Raw genomic sequence first — 21,198 nt, 5'->3', positions numbered from 1 at the left:
GTGCCACACAGCTCTAATATCACCCCATATATAGATCTGCACAAAGGTAGCCAAGCTGTATTGGGCCTCATAATATTTGTCAGGAGTCTTTCTCCAGACTTTATACAGTGATCTGTTTACATTTGTGGACAATTTTTTTAAAAAAAGAGGAAATTCCCACACAAAAATCTTAATTAAATTAGAAAATATACTTGAGCAATCAGCATAATTGCTAAAAATCACAACAAGCAGGAAAAAAAATCAGGCCTTTATTACTGTACATCATAAAGAAGCAAAAAGGCACACATTTTTCGTTACATCCTCTTTAAAGGAGCATTAATATAGAACAAACATTTGATGGAGATGTGATCTAAAGTCTATTGGTCACACAGGGTTGGTGTGCTGTTAAATGTTTGCTGTGTTCACCCTCAAGGAATCTACAATGTAGTGAAATTAAGAAATCTAAAAGAATAAAGAGGTAGCTGCAATGAATTAAAGTTAGTAATTCACCTCAGTATGGCCCATCATCTAATGGACAGGCTGTATTTGTAATGCTATAGGTAGATGTTCCTTCCCCCTCCCTCCCCCGGCACTCAAATGGTAGAAATGAAGAGGAGGAAACTGAGGAGAGTGCCAGGGAATCCAGAAAAACAACCAAACAAGCAACTACTTGGAATTCTAAAAGCAGCACAAAGTAAATCTGATATTCAAATGATGTTCACGTGTCTTATGTTCACTTGTTTCAGGAGTGATTTTTGAATCACTTGACATAAAGAGTAGATACAAATAGCTTTGTTCTTTCTCTAGTTTAGTTGAAGAGCAACAGCTGAAGACCAGAAGTCCAGTGGGGATACCTCGTTCTCACAGGAAATGTGTGCAGAAAACTACTGCCCGTATTGCAGAGCAACTCCAGTAAGTTTTTCTCCATGGTGTTTGAGTCCGATTGCCGTTGGTGGCTTGCAGGCTTGAAAGTTCACCTCTCCAAATGTTGAAATGCAAGTCAAATGAATCTCATTCATGCACGGAAATACTTTAAGGGTGATTGCTAGGCAAATTGTTCACAAGAAAACCCCAAATCCTTCTGTTGCATTTGCAACTTAAAGTAGAAAGATTAACCATAGATTTCCTTTACTTTCTTTAATTAAAGTAAACTGCCACGTAGAAAAATTGTTTGTACCCATTACTGTTGTTCTATGATGTATGATGACAGCCACATTGGTTTTTTTCCCTCAAAAATGCTTTCTGCATCTAGTTTTACTTGACAATCGGGATTTGATTTTTCCACTCTTCTTGCTGGAGGATTCTTTGAAAGATGAAGTGAAATGGTGACATCACCAATGGCTGAACCCTGAGTGACAGTTTTTTTCAGCTCTCATATGAGTGGGAAAGGGGTGTTGAGTCCAAGGTCCTGTCCATGGTGCAATTTTTAATTTAGCTTGCAACCTGGTAGTTACCAGACTAGTCTCTGCACATAAACCTATTTAGGCTTTAAAGGAAAAAACCTCATTTAGTAACAGTGAGGACTAAGTGTTCACCACCAGAGCTCTAGCTGTTCAGTATGCTTTTTTCTGAAATTCAAACAGGACTCTCTCTGACTGTGTACCCAGTTTGACAACTCCTCCTCCTTCCCAGTGATCTGGTACCCTGCCCCATATGCTGTAGCTTTGTATGTGCATCCACCATACACACTCTTTTCCCAAACTCCAGTGATATACGGGTTAGACTGCATAGTAGTTTTGGATGTGCACAGTTATGATAGCAAGACCTCTGCTGTGCAAACAGTTGATGGAGCCACTAACTGGTTACAAAATCATGGTTAGGTGATGTAGTGTGGACTGTCCTTATTAGCTGTCTTGAGAGGAGCAAGAACCTGATGTTCCTGATATTACTAATAGGGGGAAATATGTATTTGAAAACAGTGAGGTCATCTTCACACACAAGAAAAAAGGAGTAGGAAGGAGCTCAAACTAAATTTTTATTTATAGTTTGCCTTTAAATATACAGATACAATAAATATGGTGTGAGCTGTATCTTCTGCTTACACTGGCAAATAGAACCATAATCTTTCTGTATTTATTTTAGTATTTTATATTGCTGCCCATCACCATAGTATCTGAATGGTGTCCATGTAAAATGATAACAATAGTGGTCCCTAATGGGCTTTGGTGTAAAAACTGCTTGAGGCATCTGGAGTGAATACGGTCTTTCTAAGGTTTTAAAATATTGGAAGGGAGAGGAGTCAATTAAGGCTGTCCTTATACATCAGCAGAGGAGCAATAAAGAGCACAGATGCAAGTGCTTCACATTAATTAGTACTATAGAACTGTCATCCATATGGGGCAGTCAGATGACAACTAATAATGTAGTCCAATGGCTGCCTTCACTAGTGAATAGATCTCTTCTCACAAAGCCTGACTAACTCAACATACTATTCCCCATGTTGGGAAGTCTGTCAAACTCTGGGTCTGGCGAATTGGAAGTAAGCTCTATCTATGGGCCAGGACCAAGTCCGTTTATTGGCCTCTTGTTTGGGTACCTATGATCAGTAGTAGCAAGGTGCTCTGTAGTGTATACAGAGTTCTGTCCCAGACACTGACAACAGAAACAATCCAGACGGGCTTAACTGCTATTACAAGTCATTAAATATTGACACTTGGGCATCCAGAAGCACAGAATGGTGATAGCAAGAAGTTCAACTGCGGCTTCAGAGCAACAAATGTGAGCATACAGTATGCAAGACTTAATAACATGATACTTACCCTTGATGATCAGCGAACTGACTTCTCTTAAACCAGTATAATGTAATGGTCATGGAAAATTTACAAGTCCAGGTATAAAACCTATGCCTGCTCATTACCATGATAATTAGAGAAAATAACAAAAACCTTGCCTTATCAAATAGTTACTCCCAGGCGAATGAAATGTTGTGCTGAAGTTTTTAAACTCTTATTAGATGTTCCTTATTTGGTTTTTCCACATCCTCAGTCTGTTTTTCTTTTTTAGTTTTTTAAATCTATCTGAGCAGGACCAGGAAGATGACTACCTGCCTAGCACAGACAGTTCTGATTCCAGTAGCAGTGAGGAAGAAGAGAGCATGGTGCTCTGCACACCCAAGAGGAAAACGAGATCAAGCACCACACTCAGCACCCCAAAATCTTTGAGGAGACCCTCTGATACTACCCCTGCCAAGACTCCCAGAAAAGCTGTAAGATTCCTGAAGGCCATTGGCCTGAAAAACATTTGCTCTGGGCTTTGTTAGTTCTAACTAAGCCAGTTGTTTCATCTGAGTGTTTGATGCATGTATACCGAGGTGAACAAATCCTCTAGAACAAGGCGCCTCCAAGGCTTAACAAAGGCTAACTTTGGCCCATATGATGCTCAGTGTGAGAAGTGAGGTACCTGCTGAATTATGTATGTTGTGCCATGGTAAATCAGAGGAGGCCAGCCTAAGGGAGGAAATGTTGGTTTGGACTGGAGGTGAATGATAAGTTCTAGAGGTGCATGTTGTCTTATCTTGTGGATTATGCCTCTGCTACCTGAAAAAAAATAGAAATGAAGTCCTTTGTTACTAACACCTTAAATTAGTCTTTCTCAAATTGTGAATCAGGACATAGGTTCCTGGCTGGTGGTAGGTAGAATATAAAATCTTGAGAACCAAGCAGTGAGATGTTGAATAGGGAGGCGGTCTATAAAAGAATCTTTCTTTTAAAAAGTGATCTATAGAATCCCACCTTAAACATATTAAAACTGAAACTATTTTAATTTATTTACATCACCCTCGATGGTCTTCTGTGTTTGTATACTCCCTAACAGCGGGGTCCTGATTTGTGACTGGTTCTCCTAAGCACTGTCATAATACAAATAATTGAAGTGCTGTTTGCTTTGCTTTTCAGTTGGACAGTGATATTAGACAGGAGAGTTCAGTCTTTCTGGTTCTTATGGTTTTATAGCACTGCAGGGAGGATTGTTTAAATTTAAAAACTCTTCGGATGCTTAAAAGTTTCATGGGATTTCTATTGGGGTTTCAAATCTCCCTCTTTAAAAAAAAAAAAAAAAAAAGCCTAAATTTTATGTTTAAATCTAGTAAAATATTCTTTATAAATTCCAGCTCTCTCCTCACTATCACATCCTGGAATCCTCAAATGATCTTTGAGCATAAACAGTCTTTTTTGCAAATGTAGGCAGAAGATTGATGGTCTCTAATATAAATACGTCTATTGCTATGCAAAACCTGCTTCTAGTGTTTGAAGATTTTGACTTTTCTCTGCAGCCTGAGCCAAGAACCCCCAAGACGCCCCGTAATGCTACGCCCAGAATTCCCATTAGAAAAAAAGCAACAGAGAAACCAGCCAATGTGCTAGAAGAGGCCCGATTAAGGTAAAGTGTAGCAGAGGGATCATCCTGTTATTTCACTAGAGGAATGAGGAACAAAGTATAACAACAAGGAAATGCCAGTTTTGCTTTATTCCTATGGGGTAAAGGTACATATGCTATTTCCAAGCTACAAGTTTCCCCAAGAACAGGCAATAGCAGAAGCAGCATCCTTAGTTCAGAGAGTAAGAACAGGAATATTCTTGAGGATTAAAAACATCTAGACTGGTCTATGCATACTAAGTTTGTTTCTGGATATGTAAATTTCCCCCCACACATTTTCTTTTGTGCTTCTCAACAATACTAATTGTTAAGGTCCCTGACCTACAGAAATTGGTAGCAATATTTATTTTACCCTGCACAATGCTAGAGAATCAAAGAGTCTCTCCTTCCTTCTTCAGGGCACTTACACACTGGTTCCCATAAATAAATAAACTACTATAAGTTACCAGTTTGAATCCTACATGTTCTATTGAAATATACATGTAGGATTGGTTGTGTCTTTCTCTCAACTCCTTCCTTTTACTGTACTGTCTTACCCCCAATCTTTCCTGCTATCAAATTCTCTGGTTCCTTCATTCCTTCATTCTTAATTTTGTTTTTAATTAAATTTGTCTGGTAAAGCAGCAGCTGAATCTTCCTGACTTCATGCTGTTTGCTTATGAAGATCAGAGCATATGGTATCTGGAAGTTTTTGGAGAACATACATAAAGGCTAGGTTAAGTTCACTTTCTAAAACCTTGGCCTCTTTTTAAAAAAATAAAATAAACCAAGCACTTTTGGCACTCTTACAGTTTAAGACCGACTCAAGATATATAGATGTATTTGTGTGTGTAGGAAGAGGAGGATTCTTCTCACTTGCCTTTCTGCAGCAGGAAGTTCAGTTGGAATTAGGAAAAGCTAAAACTCTTAAATCTTTTTTGTTTCAATCAAAGGTTGCATGTTTCTGCCATCCCAGGTTCTTTGCCTTGTCGAGAAGAAGAGTTCAAGGATATCTATAACTTTGTAGAAAGTAAACTGATTGATGGAACTGGAGGGTGAGTTGTCTCATGGCCTACTTCTGTATACGTGTGGGGATTGGTCAGATGCAACCATTAATACTTCAGCAGGCTGTTTGGATAAATGGAGAGAAATCTTATTCCACTGAAGTGCAATTTGGGAAGGGGAAGAAGGCAGTAACCCAACCAGATCATGGTTGTCTGTGGCAGAAGAGCAGCAGTGATCTGGCTTCTAATCTTTCTGAACAAATTATTCCCAGTTTGTTGATATTCATAATAAAGGTCCTAGCAGCCTTTTGCTTTTGGTGCTACTTGGTAAAAAAACTTTCATGCAGTGCCTCTGGCTGCTCAGATTTAAACTAAAGACTCAGACATCTAGTCAGTTTTAGATGTCTTGGGAAAGATTTTTTCCTGTTCTATAGCAGTAGTAATAACTTAGCATTTAATGCTTTAAATCCTTATGACCCCACTATGAGGTAGGCAAGTATTATCCCCAATGTGCAGATAGGGAAACTGAAGTTTAAGGACTTGCCCAAGGCAACTGAAGGGAGTCATTTTCAAAACTGGGATTAGAATTCGGGAATTCCCAGCTCCCAGTCCTGTGCTCAGATCACTGGGATCACAAATCTATCCTCTCCTGTTTCAGGTGTATGTACATTTCTGGGGTTCCTGGAACAGGCAAAACAGCAACTGTTCACGAAGTAATTCGTTGTCTCCAACAAGCAGCAGAAAATGATGAGCTACCATCCTTCCAGTTCATAGAAATCAATGGCATGAAGCTGACTGACCCTCACCAGGCCTATGTGCAAATATTGGAGGTGAGCCAGGCCTCTCTGATATATGCCCGATATAAAGGGAAATTGAACTCATGTCGCTTTTTGTCCTCAGATTCCTATGCCCAGCCCTATGCGAGCCATGACTTTAACAATTAACACATCCCAGCAGTCCTCTCAAGGAACAGCATACTTTTCTCCTAAGACAGGCTTGTAAAGTGATCTCATTTTGAAGATTCATGCAATTGAAGCTGGAGAGATTGCTCCATGAGTACTCTGATGAGAGGATTGAACTTCACCAAGGCAGCAGCTGGGAAATCAAGTTTTATAACATCAATTCCTTAAAAAAAAATCTTACAAAATAGATTCCTGGTTTTTCTCATAACTCTTTGTGCATGCCTATGCATCTGAAAGTTGCTGAGCTGACAATACTAGAGGACACTCTAGCAACAGAATAGTTACCTAAGGTTAACAGACCTGATTGCTACCATACTTCAGTCTTCACAAAAGCTTCTGTGGATCATAGTATCTCTCTTAAGGCTGCCAGTTGAGATAGAAAGTATTTTATTGTGTGAACACCAGTCTTCTGGGAACTGGACTGAGACCACCAAATAGCCATCCACAGTGTCAACTCATGGCCTCTGTCAATCTAGGCAGTCAAACCAGTTACCTAGAAGTGAAAGGTTCTGTATTTCATTACCAGTTTTCTGAAACATCCAGTCCCTTCTCTTCCAAGATTGCTGTTCATAATTAAAATTCAAGGTTGCATTTCCCCTGATGGTGTTGGCTGCAAGAGGCAGCTGCAAGCAGGTTTTGGCAGATCAGGGAGTGAGAAAACAGAACATCAGGCACCATGCTGCAGAAAAATGGCAAATTCTGTGGCAAAAATACTGAATCCATGGCATCTTGGGGAAAATACAAAATTCCATAGCTGTGAAATCACGGAGTCCATAAGACCCGATTCAGATGACCACGGGAGTGAACACATCTCAATTATTATTTTAAGGTGTCTTTAGATTGAGGAAGAAAATAACGCATTGATTTACATTCTGTGTTTTCAAGGTTACCCTTGTTGTAATCCTTAATCCTAGAAACAATTTTTTAAATTAAAGCTGATATTCTGAGCACAGTTCTGCAGCAAGGGCTGAATTCTGCAGCCATGGAATTCGTAGGGCTCTGACTTATAGTGTATGGAAGGGAGAAGAATGTGTTTTATATGCCCCTTCCTAACAATCATGTTGGCTAATAGGGCTTCACAAATAGTCTAGCCTTTGTGTGCTTTGCACTGTTTTGTTGTTAACTGTATGGGCACATTAATTCAAACTTCTGTTTGTTTTTTTTGTATTCATGTCACTCTGAGCTTGTTGGCTATCTGACTGGTGTGTATGTGATGTAATTCTGAAACGTTCACACTGATTCCTATGAGCCTCAACAGCCGCAAAGGAAAAGCAATAATATATGGACAGCAGTTTACATTATTACCTCTTGCTGTATAGATCAATTCAGAAATAAACTTGGTCAAAATGTTTTCTTAGATTAGACAGAAGAGTAAATTATTCAGTCCAAGGTCTTGCTGGCCATTCATAAGTTCTTTAATATGGACTCATGGTTGCTAAAGTCAGACAAGTTATGCTTACAAGTGATTTGGGCTGGCAGCAAGGCTTTCTTATTTCAGGGTCTCTGTGAAGACCTCTTCAAGTATCTTTCTGAGACAGTCCTAAGGGTTTGTTGCAAGGTCTCTATTTGAACAGGTCATCTATGACTATTATGACCTTCCTTTTAACTATGTCTTTCCTGGTTCCTCATCTTTTCCTTTATGTCCAGTTTTCGATAGAGTGATTTGTCTTTTTGTGGACTACTGAGCCCAGTACTGTTGTGTTAACTTTTTTGTGTGTAGTGTCCGGCTACTTGATGATGAGCAGTAGAGAGATGTACGAACAGAGTAAGAATTAGATCCTTAGATATTGGACTACAGACTGATTAACCCTGTGTACTCTTTAATCCCATTCAGCTACTGACAGGTCAGAAGGTGACAGCAACCCATGCTGCAGTGCTGTTGGCAAAGCTATTCTGCACACCTGGGCCAAAGAGGAAGACGACAGTACTGATAGTTGATGAGGTGAGGAGAAGGGTCCCACACCCTCTTTCCCCTAATATCACAGGGAGTGGGTATTTTGGGGGCAGAAGGGAATGCTGGGGGATTATAAAATGGTCTATATATAATTTAAAATTAGGAGACAGTGGGAGATTAAAGGCACCAAAACAAATCCTTTGGACAATCCTATGAAACTGAATGTACAGAATGAGCCTTTCTGCTGCCTTAGTAGGTTAGCCCAGTGAGAGCACATTTTAACTGTGCTCTGTGTTGGCTCCTGGTTCACTTCTAGGTACAATTCAAGGAGTTAGTTACAGTCTGTAATGCCCTTAACATAGACTAGGATTCAGCTACATTAGAGGCTGCCTCTTGCCTTGGTGTCTTCTATAATGGGATCTGTACTGTTCAACATATTCATAAATGATCTGGAAAAAGGTGTAAGCACTGAGGTGGGAAAGTTTGCAGATGATACAAAATTACTCAAGATACTGAAGTTACAAGGAGATTTCTAAAAACTGGGTTACTGGGCAACAAAATGGCAGATGAAATTCAATGTTGATACATGCAAAATAATGTACATTGGAAAACATAATCACAACTCTACTTTCAAAATGATGGGATCTAAATTAGCTGTTATCTTCAAGAAACAGATCTTGAAGTTGTCATAGATTGAGCAGATGTTTTCAGAGAACAATGCGCAGCAGCAGTCAAAAAAGCTAACAGTGTTAGGAACCATTCAGAAAGAGTTACATAAAGACAGAAATATCTTAATGCCAATATATAAATCCATGATATGCCCCCATCTTGAATTCTGCATGCATTTCTGGTTGCCCCATGTCAAATGATATATTAGAATTGGAAAAAGTAAAGAGAAGGCAACAAAAATGATTAGGGCTATGGAATACCTTCTATATGAGGAGAGATTAAACAGATTGGGACTGGTCATCTTGGAAAAGAGACAACCGAGGGGGGATATAATGTGATTTTTGTAGTCCTCTGAATGATGTGGAGAAAGTGACTTAAGAAGTGTTAATTACCCTTTCAGATAACACACAAACCAGGGGTCACCCCATGAAATTAATACGAAGCAGGTTTAAAACAAACACAAGGAAGCACTTCTTCACACAATGCACAGTCAATCTGTGGAACTTGTTGCCAGGGGATGTTGTGAAGGCCAAAAGTATAACTGGTTCAAAAAAGAATTAGGTAACTTCATGGAGGATAGGTCCATCAATGGCTATTAGCCAAGATGGTCAGGGATGCAGCAGCATGCTCTGTGTGTTCCTAAACCTCTAGCTGCTAGAAACTGGGCTAGATGGAGCATTGTTCTGACCCAGTATAGCCGTTCTTACGAGACACAGAAATATGAAATGACCCAGATCACACAGGAAGTCTGTGGCAGAGCAGGTATTGAATTTACTTCTCCTGAGTCTTTATCGAGTGTATTAACCACAAGACCTCCTTCTTCTCCAGTTAACATCTGTCTCCTTTCTCTCCTGGGCCCAGCTTGATCTCCTATGGACCCGAAAGCAGAATGTGATGTACAATCTATTTGACTGGCCAACCCAAAAGCAAGCCAAACTGATCATCCTGGCCATCGCTAACACCATGGATTTACCGGAGAGGATCATGATGAACAGAGTGGCTAGTAGGCTGGTATGTCCTGGTAGTTTTGTTGCAATGCTGAGGGGTGGTATGGGGAGATTAGCTGCAGTCCAGTGTGATCAGGAAGAGACAGAGGGCGAGCAACATTACAAAAGTAAACCTAAAAAACTGCCTTTTTAGTTCCTTTTTTCAAGGGAGGAGGGTGAATGATGAATGTTAAGGATTCAAAGAAAGGAGATGCAGGAGCCAATTATCTAATTAATTAGAGGCTATATCAAGAAGGGGAGACCTCTGTATTCTTTCTTGTCAGGATGAATTAGAACATAAGAACGGCCATACTGAGGCAGACCAATGGTCCATCTAGCCTGGTACCTTGTCTTCTGACAGTGGTCAATATCAGGTGCTTTAGGGGGAATGAACAGAACAGGGTAAACATCAAGTGATCCATTCCCTGTTGCCCATTCCCAGCTTCTAGCAAACAGAGGCTAGGGACACTTCAGAGCAATTAGGAAAATTAGAACCAGATGACTTTATAACATTTGCGATGATACATGTTAGGATTTGGATGATCAAATGTCGCACTTCACCAGGTAAATTGTGATTGCCCCAGGGTCAGAGCCTTTCCTACTCATCCCTATCACATCATTGCACAGTGGCTTATTGCCGTTCTCTGAAGTATAAGGTGTTGCATACTTCAGGACAGAATATTGGACCTGGTCTGATCCAGTGTGTAACAAATCATGTTTTGAATGCTGTTCAGAAAAGCGGCTTGCAAAAAATGCCAGGTGTTCCAGATTGATTCCTTTGGTGACTTTCAGATCTCCATTTACAAGTAAAATTATTTTTTCTAAATGCCAGGCCTGGAAACTCAACCTGGGATCTGAGAGTCCACCGATTACTTTTTGGCTCATGTATAATCAACAGAAATAAAGATTGTGGGTAGTTCTAAATTCTGTTACCTTGTGGAATAGTGAAGGCAGTAGGTTGCACAGGTGTAACCAAGGGCAAAATTTGGCCCTACAGTTGAAATTTAGTTCATTCTGTAGATGCCTGAGCCAGAACAGAACCTATCTCACTCTTAATAGTTACTAGCTGTGCTGGACTACCAGGAGTACTTTACTGTAAGTCAGCAAATATGACTGCATGTCTATGTACACACACAGATATATCGGCTGAGAGAGAGAGGGCTATTTTTACAGAGTAGAACCTCTCTTTAATAGTGGTTCTGAGAGAGATGAGTCACATTTAAAAACTTCTTTTACTGGTGCAGCCTGATGGCCCATAAGTTCTGTGCTAGAAACTTGCATTTTGGAAGTAGGTGTTACTTCTCAAATCCATTGGGGTTGGAAGGGAAATAGGACAGGCCATGCTATCAGCTCTCTTGGATGGGTGCATCTTTTTCTTTTGCACGTATGAAGCAGCAGTGATTAAAGTTTTGAACTGGTCTTGGGGGATGAATGGAGAGACTGCCCCCACCGCAGAAGTTATTTATAGCAAGCCATGCTTGTGAGAAGGTGGACAGTGAGCTATTTTGAAAGCTGTCCTCAGCAGGCCCCAATGTATGTGAAGGGGATGTAGAATAGCCTCTGAGGGTATGTCTACACAGCAAAGAAAAACCCACGACTGGCCTGTGCCAGCCAACAAGGGCTGCAGGGCCATTTCATTGCTGTATAGACTTCTGGGCTTGGGTTGGAGCCCGAGCTCTGGAACTCTCCAGCTCAAGCCCAAAAGTCTACACAGCAGTGGAAACAGCCCCATAGTCCGAGCCCTGTGAGCCTGAGCTGGCTGGTACAGACAAGCCAGAGGTTTTTCTTTGCTGTGTAGACGTATCCTGAGTTTTAACTGGTGAGAAGGGGACACTTTCTTTAAGAGTCAAGAAATGATTTAGACAAGCACTCCTTGCTGTGAAATTTCACAGCATCAATAAATCCATATTGTGTGTTAGCAAGTAAATGCTTCTTACTCATTTGTTCTCTGTAGGGTCTCACCAGAATGTCCTTCCAACCCTACACCTACAAACAGTTACAGCAGATTATCTCATCCAGGCTGAATCACGTAAAAGCATTTGAAGAGGATGCAATCCAGCTAGTTTCCAGAAAGGTAAACACAGTACAGAAGTGTAATGTCTGCGTTGCACTGTTAAGTGAGGGGGCTAGTGTCAGAGGAGCATAATAGACTGTAGCCAGTAATGGAAACCAGACCCATCTCCTTGGTTGGACATTTCATTCCAAGAGCTGCAGAAGGATGCTGGCATTGTGCACTCCACAGGCTGGTATGCAGAGCAGTGCTGCAGGGTGTGATGCTGGAGCAATCTGCTTGCCTGTTCCCTCTTGCTACAGTAATGTCACACAGTAATAAAGACCAGGAGCATTGCAATAGAATCCTGATAATACAAAGTGGTGAGATGTTACCTTTTCCAATATTTGGCATAATGTGAATTACTATGTGACCTTGCCAAAATTAGTCTGATAATCATGATGGAAATATCCAGATCCACCTTATTCCATGAGATGATGTTCAGGTTCCAAAGTACTTCCCACCATTCTGTCTCTCTTATTTTGCACCTGTTTTGCTTCCAGATTGGTACACTCCGTGGGATAGGTGTGACCCATCCATGCCTAGGGCAGACCACCTGATAATGCCAAGGTCAGGGCAGGCTGCAAAAGGAGAGCAGATTCTCCCAGCACTGGTGGCTAACACTGCAGTAAATTCACCAACCAGTCACAAACAGCTTCTGATCCCCCCACACTGGTTATCAAGAAGTTAAAATCAAGAAATACACAACCCCCTTATTGCATTTCAGTCTCAGGCTCCCAATCAGCCACTAGGTTCAGTAAAGGGATAAGTTATTAAAACTCTGTTCCCTTTACCAAAAAGGTTCTCCAGATCTCCAAAGGCTCAGCCACATTACCAGATCAATATAAATTTCAGTCTTACCCAGAATACCACACTGCCAGCCAATCCTTTAGTAACTAAAACTAAAAGTTTATTATAAAGGGAAAGAAATAATTGAGAGATGTTAAATTGGTCAAAGCAATCAGATACATACAAATGATTTGAAAGTCCGTATGTATCAGGTTTTCCGTAGAATTGTGGAGTTTGCAGGCTTGTATAGTCCCTCTGGTGTACATCCAGTACCTGGATGAGTCTCAGTCCTTTGTTTCACAGCTTCAGTTGCAGATGAATTGATCCAGAGGTAGGAAGTAGGACTGAAGACAATATGGATATAGTGCAGATGCCTTTTATAGTTTCTCAAATTGCCATGTGGCTTGTTTCAAACACAAATCCTCCGCACATGGCACCTCAGAGAGAGTCCCCTGTCCATAGGGCATGTTCTTAAGTCCTGGTGACTCATAAGATGTAGCCTTGGCTTCTCTCCTTGGGCTCTTGTACCTCCTTGTTATACCTTCGAGGTCCTGTAATGGGCCATTAAGCAGGCTTAGTGCTGCTGCCTTCCTGTCTGGGGTGTCACCAGAAACACAGCACAAGATGAAATGTCAATGTATCATGCATATTTAGAACTTATCAAACAACCCTGATACATATATATATAAATGTGCTTATCAATTTTAGTGAGTTATAACCTTTCCAACAGTACCTGACATGGCATATCAGTACGAACTATTATAATTTAGCAATATTGGTATTATATAATAATTTAAAAGGTCCCCCCTAATCCAGACAGCGTCACAATAGGGGCTAGTTAATTGATTAATATTTAATCTAGTGTAGAGAACTGTATAAATACCTTGAGGTCAATAAAACTCCAAACTAAGATGTATAAATAATTTAAAATGTCTATGCTATTGTATGTTAATAATATAATTGATCATAACAACCTTCTTTGAGAGATAAACACCACATTAGAAGCTCACTAATTCTCATTGTTAATTGCAAACCATTAATTCTCTTTAAAGAAAAAAAAAAACAAACCCACAACAATTTACTTCTTGACCTGGATTTAGTAATAGTGAAGTACCTATTACTGACTTCATTGCTATTGCAAAACATACTGTAGTGCACTCATTAGTATGTTATGAAGTATTGTCACAAATAATTGTCAAAAAAATTTAAAAAATGTTATGAACTATCGTGGATTTTTATAAGATTAATAATGTTAATTTTGCAGATTAGTGAGTAATCTGCAATAGGTGTCCTAGTCAGTGTGGTATTTGAAGATTGTGCTCTGTAAGAACACAATAGTCAGATTTTCAAAAATATTGCTGACTTGTTTCCTGTTAACAAGGGGAGCTGTAAGTGTTAAGCATCTTTGAAAATTAGGCCATTACTATCTCTCTCTCATACAAATTCTATCCTATGTTAAAATGTAAAACTACAGATGGGATTTTCAAAAGTGCTTAAGGGACTTTCAATGGGTGTTGGACATGAAACATCAGGCTCTTTTGAGAATCCCCCATATATATTTGGGGAAACCCTTTTGAAATGTTCTCCTGCAGTCTGTTATTAATGGTGGATGAGAAGATCAAGCATTATCTAGTGATAAACACCTGTGCAGACTGCTCATGGTGTGATATTTTCTGGTTGAAAATTGATTAGAGTATAGATTATGGGTGAGATTTTCAAAATTCCCAGTATTGACCTACCTCTGCTCCCATTGAAGTTGATGGGAGTTTTACTATTAATTTCAATGAGAGCAGAGTTGACCCAATGCAGACATTTTTTAAAAATCCCACCCTATATGTAGAACTTGTTATACATATGTCTTGACAGCAGTTGAATGTCTTGGATTTGTAATGACTAGATTGGATTTTTGTGTGTGATCAATAAAAGTTACTGTTTTGAAACAAGGAGTTCTAGGAATGGCTGTCCACAGTGGCACGGCTCTACTGATTTTCAAAGAACCCTGTCAATTCTTGTTACTGTTTGTTCTCAGCTGCCGGGAAAGTGCTACTATTGATGCATGGTTTCCTTCTCAGGTGGCAGCATTATCTGGTGATGCAAGGCGTTGTCTTGATATCTGCCGAAGGTCCACTGAGATTTGCGAGTTCTCGAGCCAGAAAACTGCCTCTGGATTAGTCAGCATGGCCCACGTAATGAAAGCCATAGATGAAATGTTTTCATCCCCTTATATAAATGCAATCAGGTAAAACTGCTGTTTAGAAGTAGCTTCCTATGTTTCCACCCCAAACTCCAGTCCGGTTGTATAGTTTTTGTATCTCTGGGAGGATATGTAATATTTGCCCTTATATCAAGCACTGTACAAATTTTGTCTTACAGCACCACTAGGAGGGTAGGAAGTATTCCTGTTTTCAGATGAAGGTACATAATAAGTGCTTTGTTGTGGCAAGAGACCTACCTGGGAACAGAATGCAAGAATTCTGATTCCTATTTAAGCTGGATTCTTTCTTGAGCATCAAGAAGTTCTGCAGGCCAGCTTAATCTCTCAGCTATTTTTGTGGAACTCCATTGTCTTCAGTGCATTTGCACATGTTGTAACTGACATAAATTTAGAAAGCTGTTGATGAAACTCAGGAAGGGAGGAGAATCTGGCTCAGCCTCAGATCTGCAGAGCTTAACAGGAAAAAAAGAGTGATATTTTATTTTAGTCAGTAAAGCAAGAAGGTATGACTTGAATGCACACATGGAACAGATGCCTTTGGTAAGAAGGTGCCATTTTTACAGAGTAGAATTGTGCTTTAGATATTTATTTTAGGTGAAAACTTGAATGTGAAATTAATTAATTCCCAAATGTAAATCATTTATAACACACTGAGCCATTGCACATGCTCTAATATTGCATTTGCCATTGAAGTCCAAAATTTTTAACTCTTACATAAGATGCCGACTTGCTCACCAGTAGCAAAAATACAAATATCATTAGGTGCTGGAATTTTGTAATTCCACAGGTCTGCCATATTAAAGTAGTAACACTCTGCTATCTAGATACCGATACACGGTCCCATCACCATAGTATGTGAGTGCCTGTAAACAATGGCATGATGATTAAACTTCATTAAATGTTTTTAAATAACTTGTAAAGCCTTGTGTTACAATATATGGGGTGAAATGTGGCATGAGAGTATGAACTAAATAAATCTGACACTTTTTTTTTCCCCTTTTCTGCCTGAGAAAATATGTAATTCTTTTCAGCAAGGGCTTATCAGAATTTGCCACCCCTCAAACCTCTTCCTATGAGTCACTGATGTCCTAGGTTTGATCAAGCAAGAGTGGTGGTAAGATTTTCCTCTTCTCTTTCAGGAATGCTTCATTGCATGAACAAATATTCCTGAAAGCAATTATAGCAGAGTTTCGAAAGTCAGGGCTTGAGGAAGCAACTGTTCAGCAGGTACATTTTCTATTTTTTAATAACTTGGACAATATTTTTTCATCTTAGCTGTTTGACTATTTGAAAACTGATATTTATATTTTAAAAAGATAACATGTAATTGATATAACCCAGTTCATAAAAGCTAAGGGAGATGAGAATGGAAAAGTCTTGTTAGAACAAAGAACAACAGATGCTGGCATCCTAATTTATTTTGTGCTTGTGTAATAGAGGAAACTTAACTGTGTTACAGTTTCTTACGCATTGATATAGTATTAATGTTCTGTATAGGACAGCATGTGTGTGTCATCTTCACTCCAAACAGACTCCCTCCTTCCATAGATGTTGAGGGTGGAAAGCTGTCTTTTTCTCTTTTGTTTCCTGTTCCAATCTAATATACTGACTAAATTAATTTGTATCTTGTTCCTCTAGATCTATCATCAACATGTAGCACTATGTAGGATTGAAGGTCTGCAAATTCCTACGGTATCAGAAATTATGGCAATTTGCTCGAGACTTGGCGCCTGCCGTCTGTTGCTGGTAGAGTCCAATAATAAATACCTTCACATGCGGGTGCGCCTGAATATCAGCCAAGATGATGTCATGTATGCACTTAAGCAGGAATAAGGCAACAGAAGTTTTATGTTTATATGTAGGTGTAAATATTTTAAACATTGTTACACTTTTAAAAAGACTGGTTTTAAAAAGTTGGTGATAAAAATTAAACATACTAGAACTGTATTTCTTCTAAACTCTTAACTTAAATTTTTGATCTATTAAAGCATTTTTTGTATAATAAAGAATTCCTTCCAAAGCATTTTATATCTTTGCATTTAAATCACTTGTTTTGAATATTTTTAGGTGTTGCAGTAAGTGATGTGTTCAGTAGGTGGCACTCTCCCCTCTGAGCCAGTGCCCCAAAATAGCATGGAAACTGCCCTCTTTTAAGTAAGCTGTGAAAACTTTGACCACTTGTGGTCACTCAAGATACTAAAGCACTCTTTGGAGGAGTAGGGGTGTCTTTACGAAGCTGCAGTTTAGGTAATTTGCCCTCTGAAATTTCAATATGATACATAAGACCTGATTAACACTTTTCAGACATGTTTTAAACTTAAATTTCTCATGTGTTGCTAATGCAAAGTGAAAATATACAGAGCTGTAGGTGGCAAGTCCAAAAGTTGGGGAGGAAGGCATGAGTGTTTGCCACTATGGAAATGAAAATGCCAGTGGAAATTTCTTTCCATAGAAGAACAAGCTTTACATTTCACTTTGAATTTAAGCATGTTTATCAGTTACAAGGAAGAGCTTCAGATTTGTTGCCTGAAGTACAATCGATGGATGTTTGATTAAGCTGTGTTTTCAGTGTGGGAATTATACTTGAAAAAAAAAATTACCAAAATTACTGAAGATATTTTGATCGCCTATTTTTAAATGATGTTCTTAATCACTTTAAAATGATTTACTAGCATGAAATGTGCTGCAAAAATAGTTTAAGCTTCTAATAAGTGACCTCAGTATAGAAAATGGGAGTGGCTTACTGTGCAGATAGAGGGTTTACCTCACAATGAGTTTTTATGGAATAGACACTCTAGCACAAAGCTAAGAGTTAGGAACTCATCAGTTTCTTCAATAACTCATAACCCAAGATATTCACTGTTAGTTTTCAGAGTTAACAGTGGACTGAGATGGAGAATATTTTCCAGTCTAGAAAAAAATAGCTGAGGTATGAACTGTCTATATGGCCCTGCAAATATGGAACATCTTCACAATCAAATGCCAGAAACAGCTTTCATTTAAAAAAAGAATTTGTGGCAAATTCCATGGTATACATGGGACCAGTATGTGATGCTCTGTCTGTGGATCATTGACTGTCTTCTCTGCCCTGTATAAACACAGAGATGCTGGTTTAATCTTAAACTATCAGGCACCGAATCCCTATTTAATTGCTTATGCAAATTAGTGGAGTTGCTGGCTAGGCAAGACTTTAACTGTGGGGAACTGTCATGTACTGCAAAAGGTGTCACTGGGACTAGCAGGCAAAGCCTAGAAAATAGTTCCAAGGGCAACAGAGTTACCAGATATCCTGATGTTACAAGGCCAGTCCTGATATTTGGGGCTTTGACTTATATAGGCACCTATTACCTCACACCCCCTGTTCTGATTTTCCACACTTGCTAGGTGGTCCCCCTAAAGGGCAATTAACTGCCTCTGGCTCAGATGTGGCAATAAATAAATACCCCTCCCATGGGCATCCCAGGGGTTGCTTAGGCCCTATTCTTTGCTTTGCTCCATGCTTCCCTCTGCCCCTGAACCAGTGGTTCCTGCCTGTTTGGTTCTACCTATCCCTTTACCTTTGGCTCTGCCCTGCTCTACTAGACCCTCTCCTCTCAACTTCACTCCCTGACCAAATTGCAGGACCCACCCCCCCTTTGAAACTCCATCCGGCCGCACCCCACCCGTTCCCATGGCCCTACCCCTCCCTTATTCTGCTCCGCCTCTTTCCCATGACCCCGCCTCTACCCGATTCTTGGCCCTGCCCTGATTTCCATAACTCCGCCCCCATCGAGTCTCTCCCTCCCCCTCCTCTCCGTTCGCTTTGCGCCTGCGTGTGCAGTCCGTGCACCGAGCCGGCAGAAGTCGCGCGCGACTCGCCTCTGCTGTGGAGGGCGCCGACTTGTCTCCTCAGCTCAGGGTCCAGGACAGGGTGGGTCTCTCGAGCGGGGGTGTTGCCGGGCAGAGTAGGCCCGGCCCGGCCCGGTCCGGTCACTTCACGTCACGCCGTGTGCAATGGCGGAAGGTGCCGTCTCCGCCCCTTCCCCGGAGCCTACACGGGCCCCGCTGCCCCGCGTCGGTTATTTACTGGACGCTGCGTGTTCCCGCCCTGCGCGCCCCCCGGCCCTGACAGGGCCTGGAGCTCTAGCCGCTGTGCCCGGCTCCGTCCAGGGCGGGCCGGGGGACGGGATCCTGTGCCCGGCTCCCGTGACCATCTCGCGGGGGAGGGGGAAGCTCCTGGGCTCGGCTCCTGTCCTGGGGGGGGGGGGTGAAGAGACTCCGGCGGCCCGTGAGAGGTTCCTGTGCCTGGCTCCAGGTCGGCGGGGGTGCAGCTGAGGGGACAGGCGCGTCCGTACCCAGCTCCGGGTCTGGTGTACAGGGCGGGGCCCTGGCCTGGGGGGTGGATATAGTACAGAGATGGGGGGTTACAAGCCGGTGTCCCCAGTCTGCGGTTTGGGTATGGTAACCCTGGGGAGGGGGCTACAGGGTCTTTGGTCTGAGGTATAGTAACCCGTGGGGCTTCCAGAATGGATTAGGTTGATTTACAGGCTGCTGTCTTGTATCACAGTTGGGTGTCAATGTGTTAACCTGTGTATGTGTGGGGGGGTTTCTTTTTTGTGTCCATTAAAGGTTGAGTTGTTTGAGATTCATGAGCCAACATGCTTGGCAGGAGACCCAGGAAAAGCCCCCAGGCAAAGGGCCAGGGAGTTGCTGCTGCAAAGCAGGTATAGAAACCTCTTCTTCAGCACTATAGTCTGTGTAGAAGCTTGCATGCTCGGGATCCCACTTTCCGATTCTCCCTTGGGTTAACATGATTCCAGAGTTGCAGGAAGTGGTGTTGGTATTGGAACCTTCCTGATTAATTCTGTTAAGACTCGCCAACCTGAATTATTTTTTTTACCTGGTTATTTCAAATATCCGGGAGACCTATTTGTAAGCATTCAGGCTGATTCAATGCTGGCCTGAGAAGGGATTTATTTGCTGTTTCCCAACAGAGTGTATCTGGTTTCAGTTATGTTTCTCTCTTGTTTGTGTTACATAGCTAGTCAAAATTACAAGGCATTGTGGGTAAAAACTCCAGCCAGAAACCATATTATCTCTGAGTCCAGAATGTACTGAGATGGTTAAATAACTCAGGTTATGTGATGCTTTGAGTGACTTCTCTGTTCTCATTAGAATATTTTCCCTTGCTTCCAGCTGGGGCTGTTTGTAGATTTCAATCCTGAAGATATGTTGCTGGATACAGAGGATGGTGGTGATGAGGACCTAGAAGCAGAACTTGCTGCTATCACAGGAGAGAAGGTGACAGAAGGGAAGTCAAAACCCAAAGGGAAAAGTAAGTCATTGCTCCTAGTTCTTGCTGATTTGAATTATTTATGTAAATAAAAGGGATACGAATTTACAAATCACAGTTCCTTCTGGATTTTTTTACTTATAGTTGTTAAAAGTATCACACCTAAGATTACTATGCAACTCAAAGAAATTAGAGAAATATTTTGCTGTATTGTCAGCTTTTCAATGAAAAATTTAAGATGTTCAAAGAGAAGGTTAAGACGTGATTTGATCATGGTGTTTAAATACCTGCATATGGAGAAGAATTTTGGTAGCAGAGGACTGTTTTTAATGCAAAGGCATACCAAAGCATACGAAGGCATACCAAAATCAAGTGGCTGGAAGTTGAAGTTAGACAAATTCAGGTTGGAAATAAGGTACAATATTTTTTAACAGTAAGGGAAGAGTGAGGGTAATTTACAAAGAGATGTGGTGGACTGTCAGTCACTTGCAGCCTTTACATCAAGACTGCTTGTCTTTCTAAAAAATACGTTGTAGCTCAACCAGAAATTATCGACATGATGCAGGAATTGTTGGGTAAAATTCTTTGCCACGTGTTATGTCAGACTAGATTATTATAATGGGCCTTTCTGACCTTAAATAAAATCTTGAAACTTGTGACTTTGTTTACTTGGTATATTTGGCAGCATTTATATATAATCAGCTTCATTCTTTCTTGTACTGTCATTTTCCTGTGTTTGTATGGAACTTTCACACAGCAACAAGAGAGAGGAACAGTTTTAAATACACAGGAAAATGTATTGTAAAATCACAGTAATAACTGGCAGAAGTCTCAGAGGCAAGTGTGTAGTACCTGAAACTAAATTTGACTTCATTTTGATACTAAGTAGATTTCAAGATGATAGTGACCCTTTAAGAATAATGAACTCAAAAGATTTTTTTTTAAAAAAAGAGAGTTCTGTAGCACTTTAAAGACTAACACATTTAATTTCAGCAGGCATAAGCTTTTGTGAGCTCCAACCCACA

General features: G+C 40.6%; 2 protein-coding genes across 5 annotated transcripts in view; both read left to right on the top strand.

Moving 5' to 3' along the window:
- The window catches only part of ORC1 (origin recognition complex subunit 1), a 29,143-nt gene extending 11,999 nt beyond the window's left edge, over positions 1 to 17,144 (top strand). The window contains exons 7-17 of the mRNA XM_067535511.1: positions 787 to 891; positions 2,983 to 3,184; positions 4,250 to 4,356; positions 5,286 to 5,387; positions 5,995 to 6,166; positions 8,133 to 8,240; positions 9,723 to 9,872; positions 11,802 to 11,921; positions 14,759 to 14,925; positions 16,041 to 16,128; positions 16,540 to 17,144. Of these exons, the coding sequence (XP_067391612.1) occupies positions 787 to 891; positions 2,983 to 3,184; positions 4,250 to 4,356; positions 5,286 to 5,387; positions 5,995 to 6,166; positions 8,133 to 8,240; positions 9,723 to 9,872; positions 11,802 to 11,921; positions 14,759 to 14,925; positions 16,041 to 16,128; positions 16,540 to 16,734 (1,516 nt within the window). The 3' untranslated portion in view covers positions 16,735 to 17,144. The remainder of the gene's footprint in view (positions 1 to 786; positions 892 to 2,982; positions 3,185 to 4,249; positions 4,357 to 5,285; positions 5,388 to 5,994; positions 6,167 to 8,132; positions 8,241 to 9,722; positions 9,873 to 11,801; positions 11,922 to 14,758; positions 14,926 to 16,040; positions 16,129 to 16,539) is intronic.
- A 1,578-nt stretch (positions 17,145 to 18,722) lies between these two features.
- Positions 18,723 to 21,198, top strand: part of CC2D1B (coiled-coil and C2 domain containing 1B) — a 56,469-nt gene continuing 53,993 nt past the window's right edge. The window contains exons 1-3 of one of the 4 annotated variants that reach the window (XM_067535535.1): positions 18,723 to 18,811; positions 19,510 to 19,604; positions 20,077 to 20,215. In XM_067535535.1, the coding sequence (XP_067391636.1) occupies positions 19,539 to 19,604; positions 20,077 to 20,215 (205 nt within the window). In that variant the 5' untranslated portion in view covers positions 18,723 to 18,811; positions 19,510 to 19,538. Of the gene's footprint in view, positions 18,812 to 19,156; positions 19,196 to 19,321; positions 19,605 to 20,076; positions 20,216 to 21,198 lie in introns of those variants that run through there. The other 3 variants (XM_067535536.1, XM_067535537.1, XM_067535534.1) reach the window with 3 other exon arrangements.

The sequence above is a fragment of the Emydura macquarii genome, unplaced genomic scaffold (assembly GCF_026122565.2).
Source record: "Emydura macquarii macquarii isolate MOO-44397 ecotype Brisbane River unplaced genomic scaffold, CSIRO-AGI_Emac_v2 contig_3506, whole genome shotgun sequence".
Classification (NCBI taxonomy): domain Eukaryota; kingdom Metazoa; phylum Chordata; order Testudines; family Chelidae; genus Emydura; species Emydura macquarii.
The sequence above is the reverse complement of the archived record's forward strand: the minus strand, read 5'-3'. Positions and strand labels throughout refer to the sequence as shown.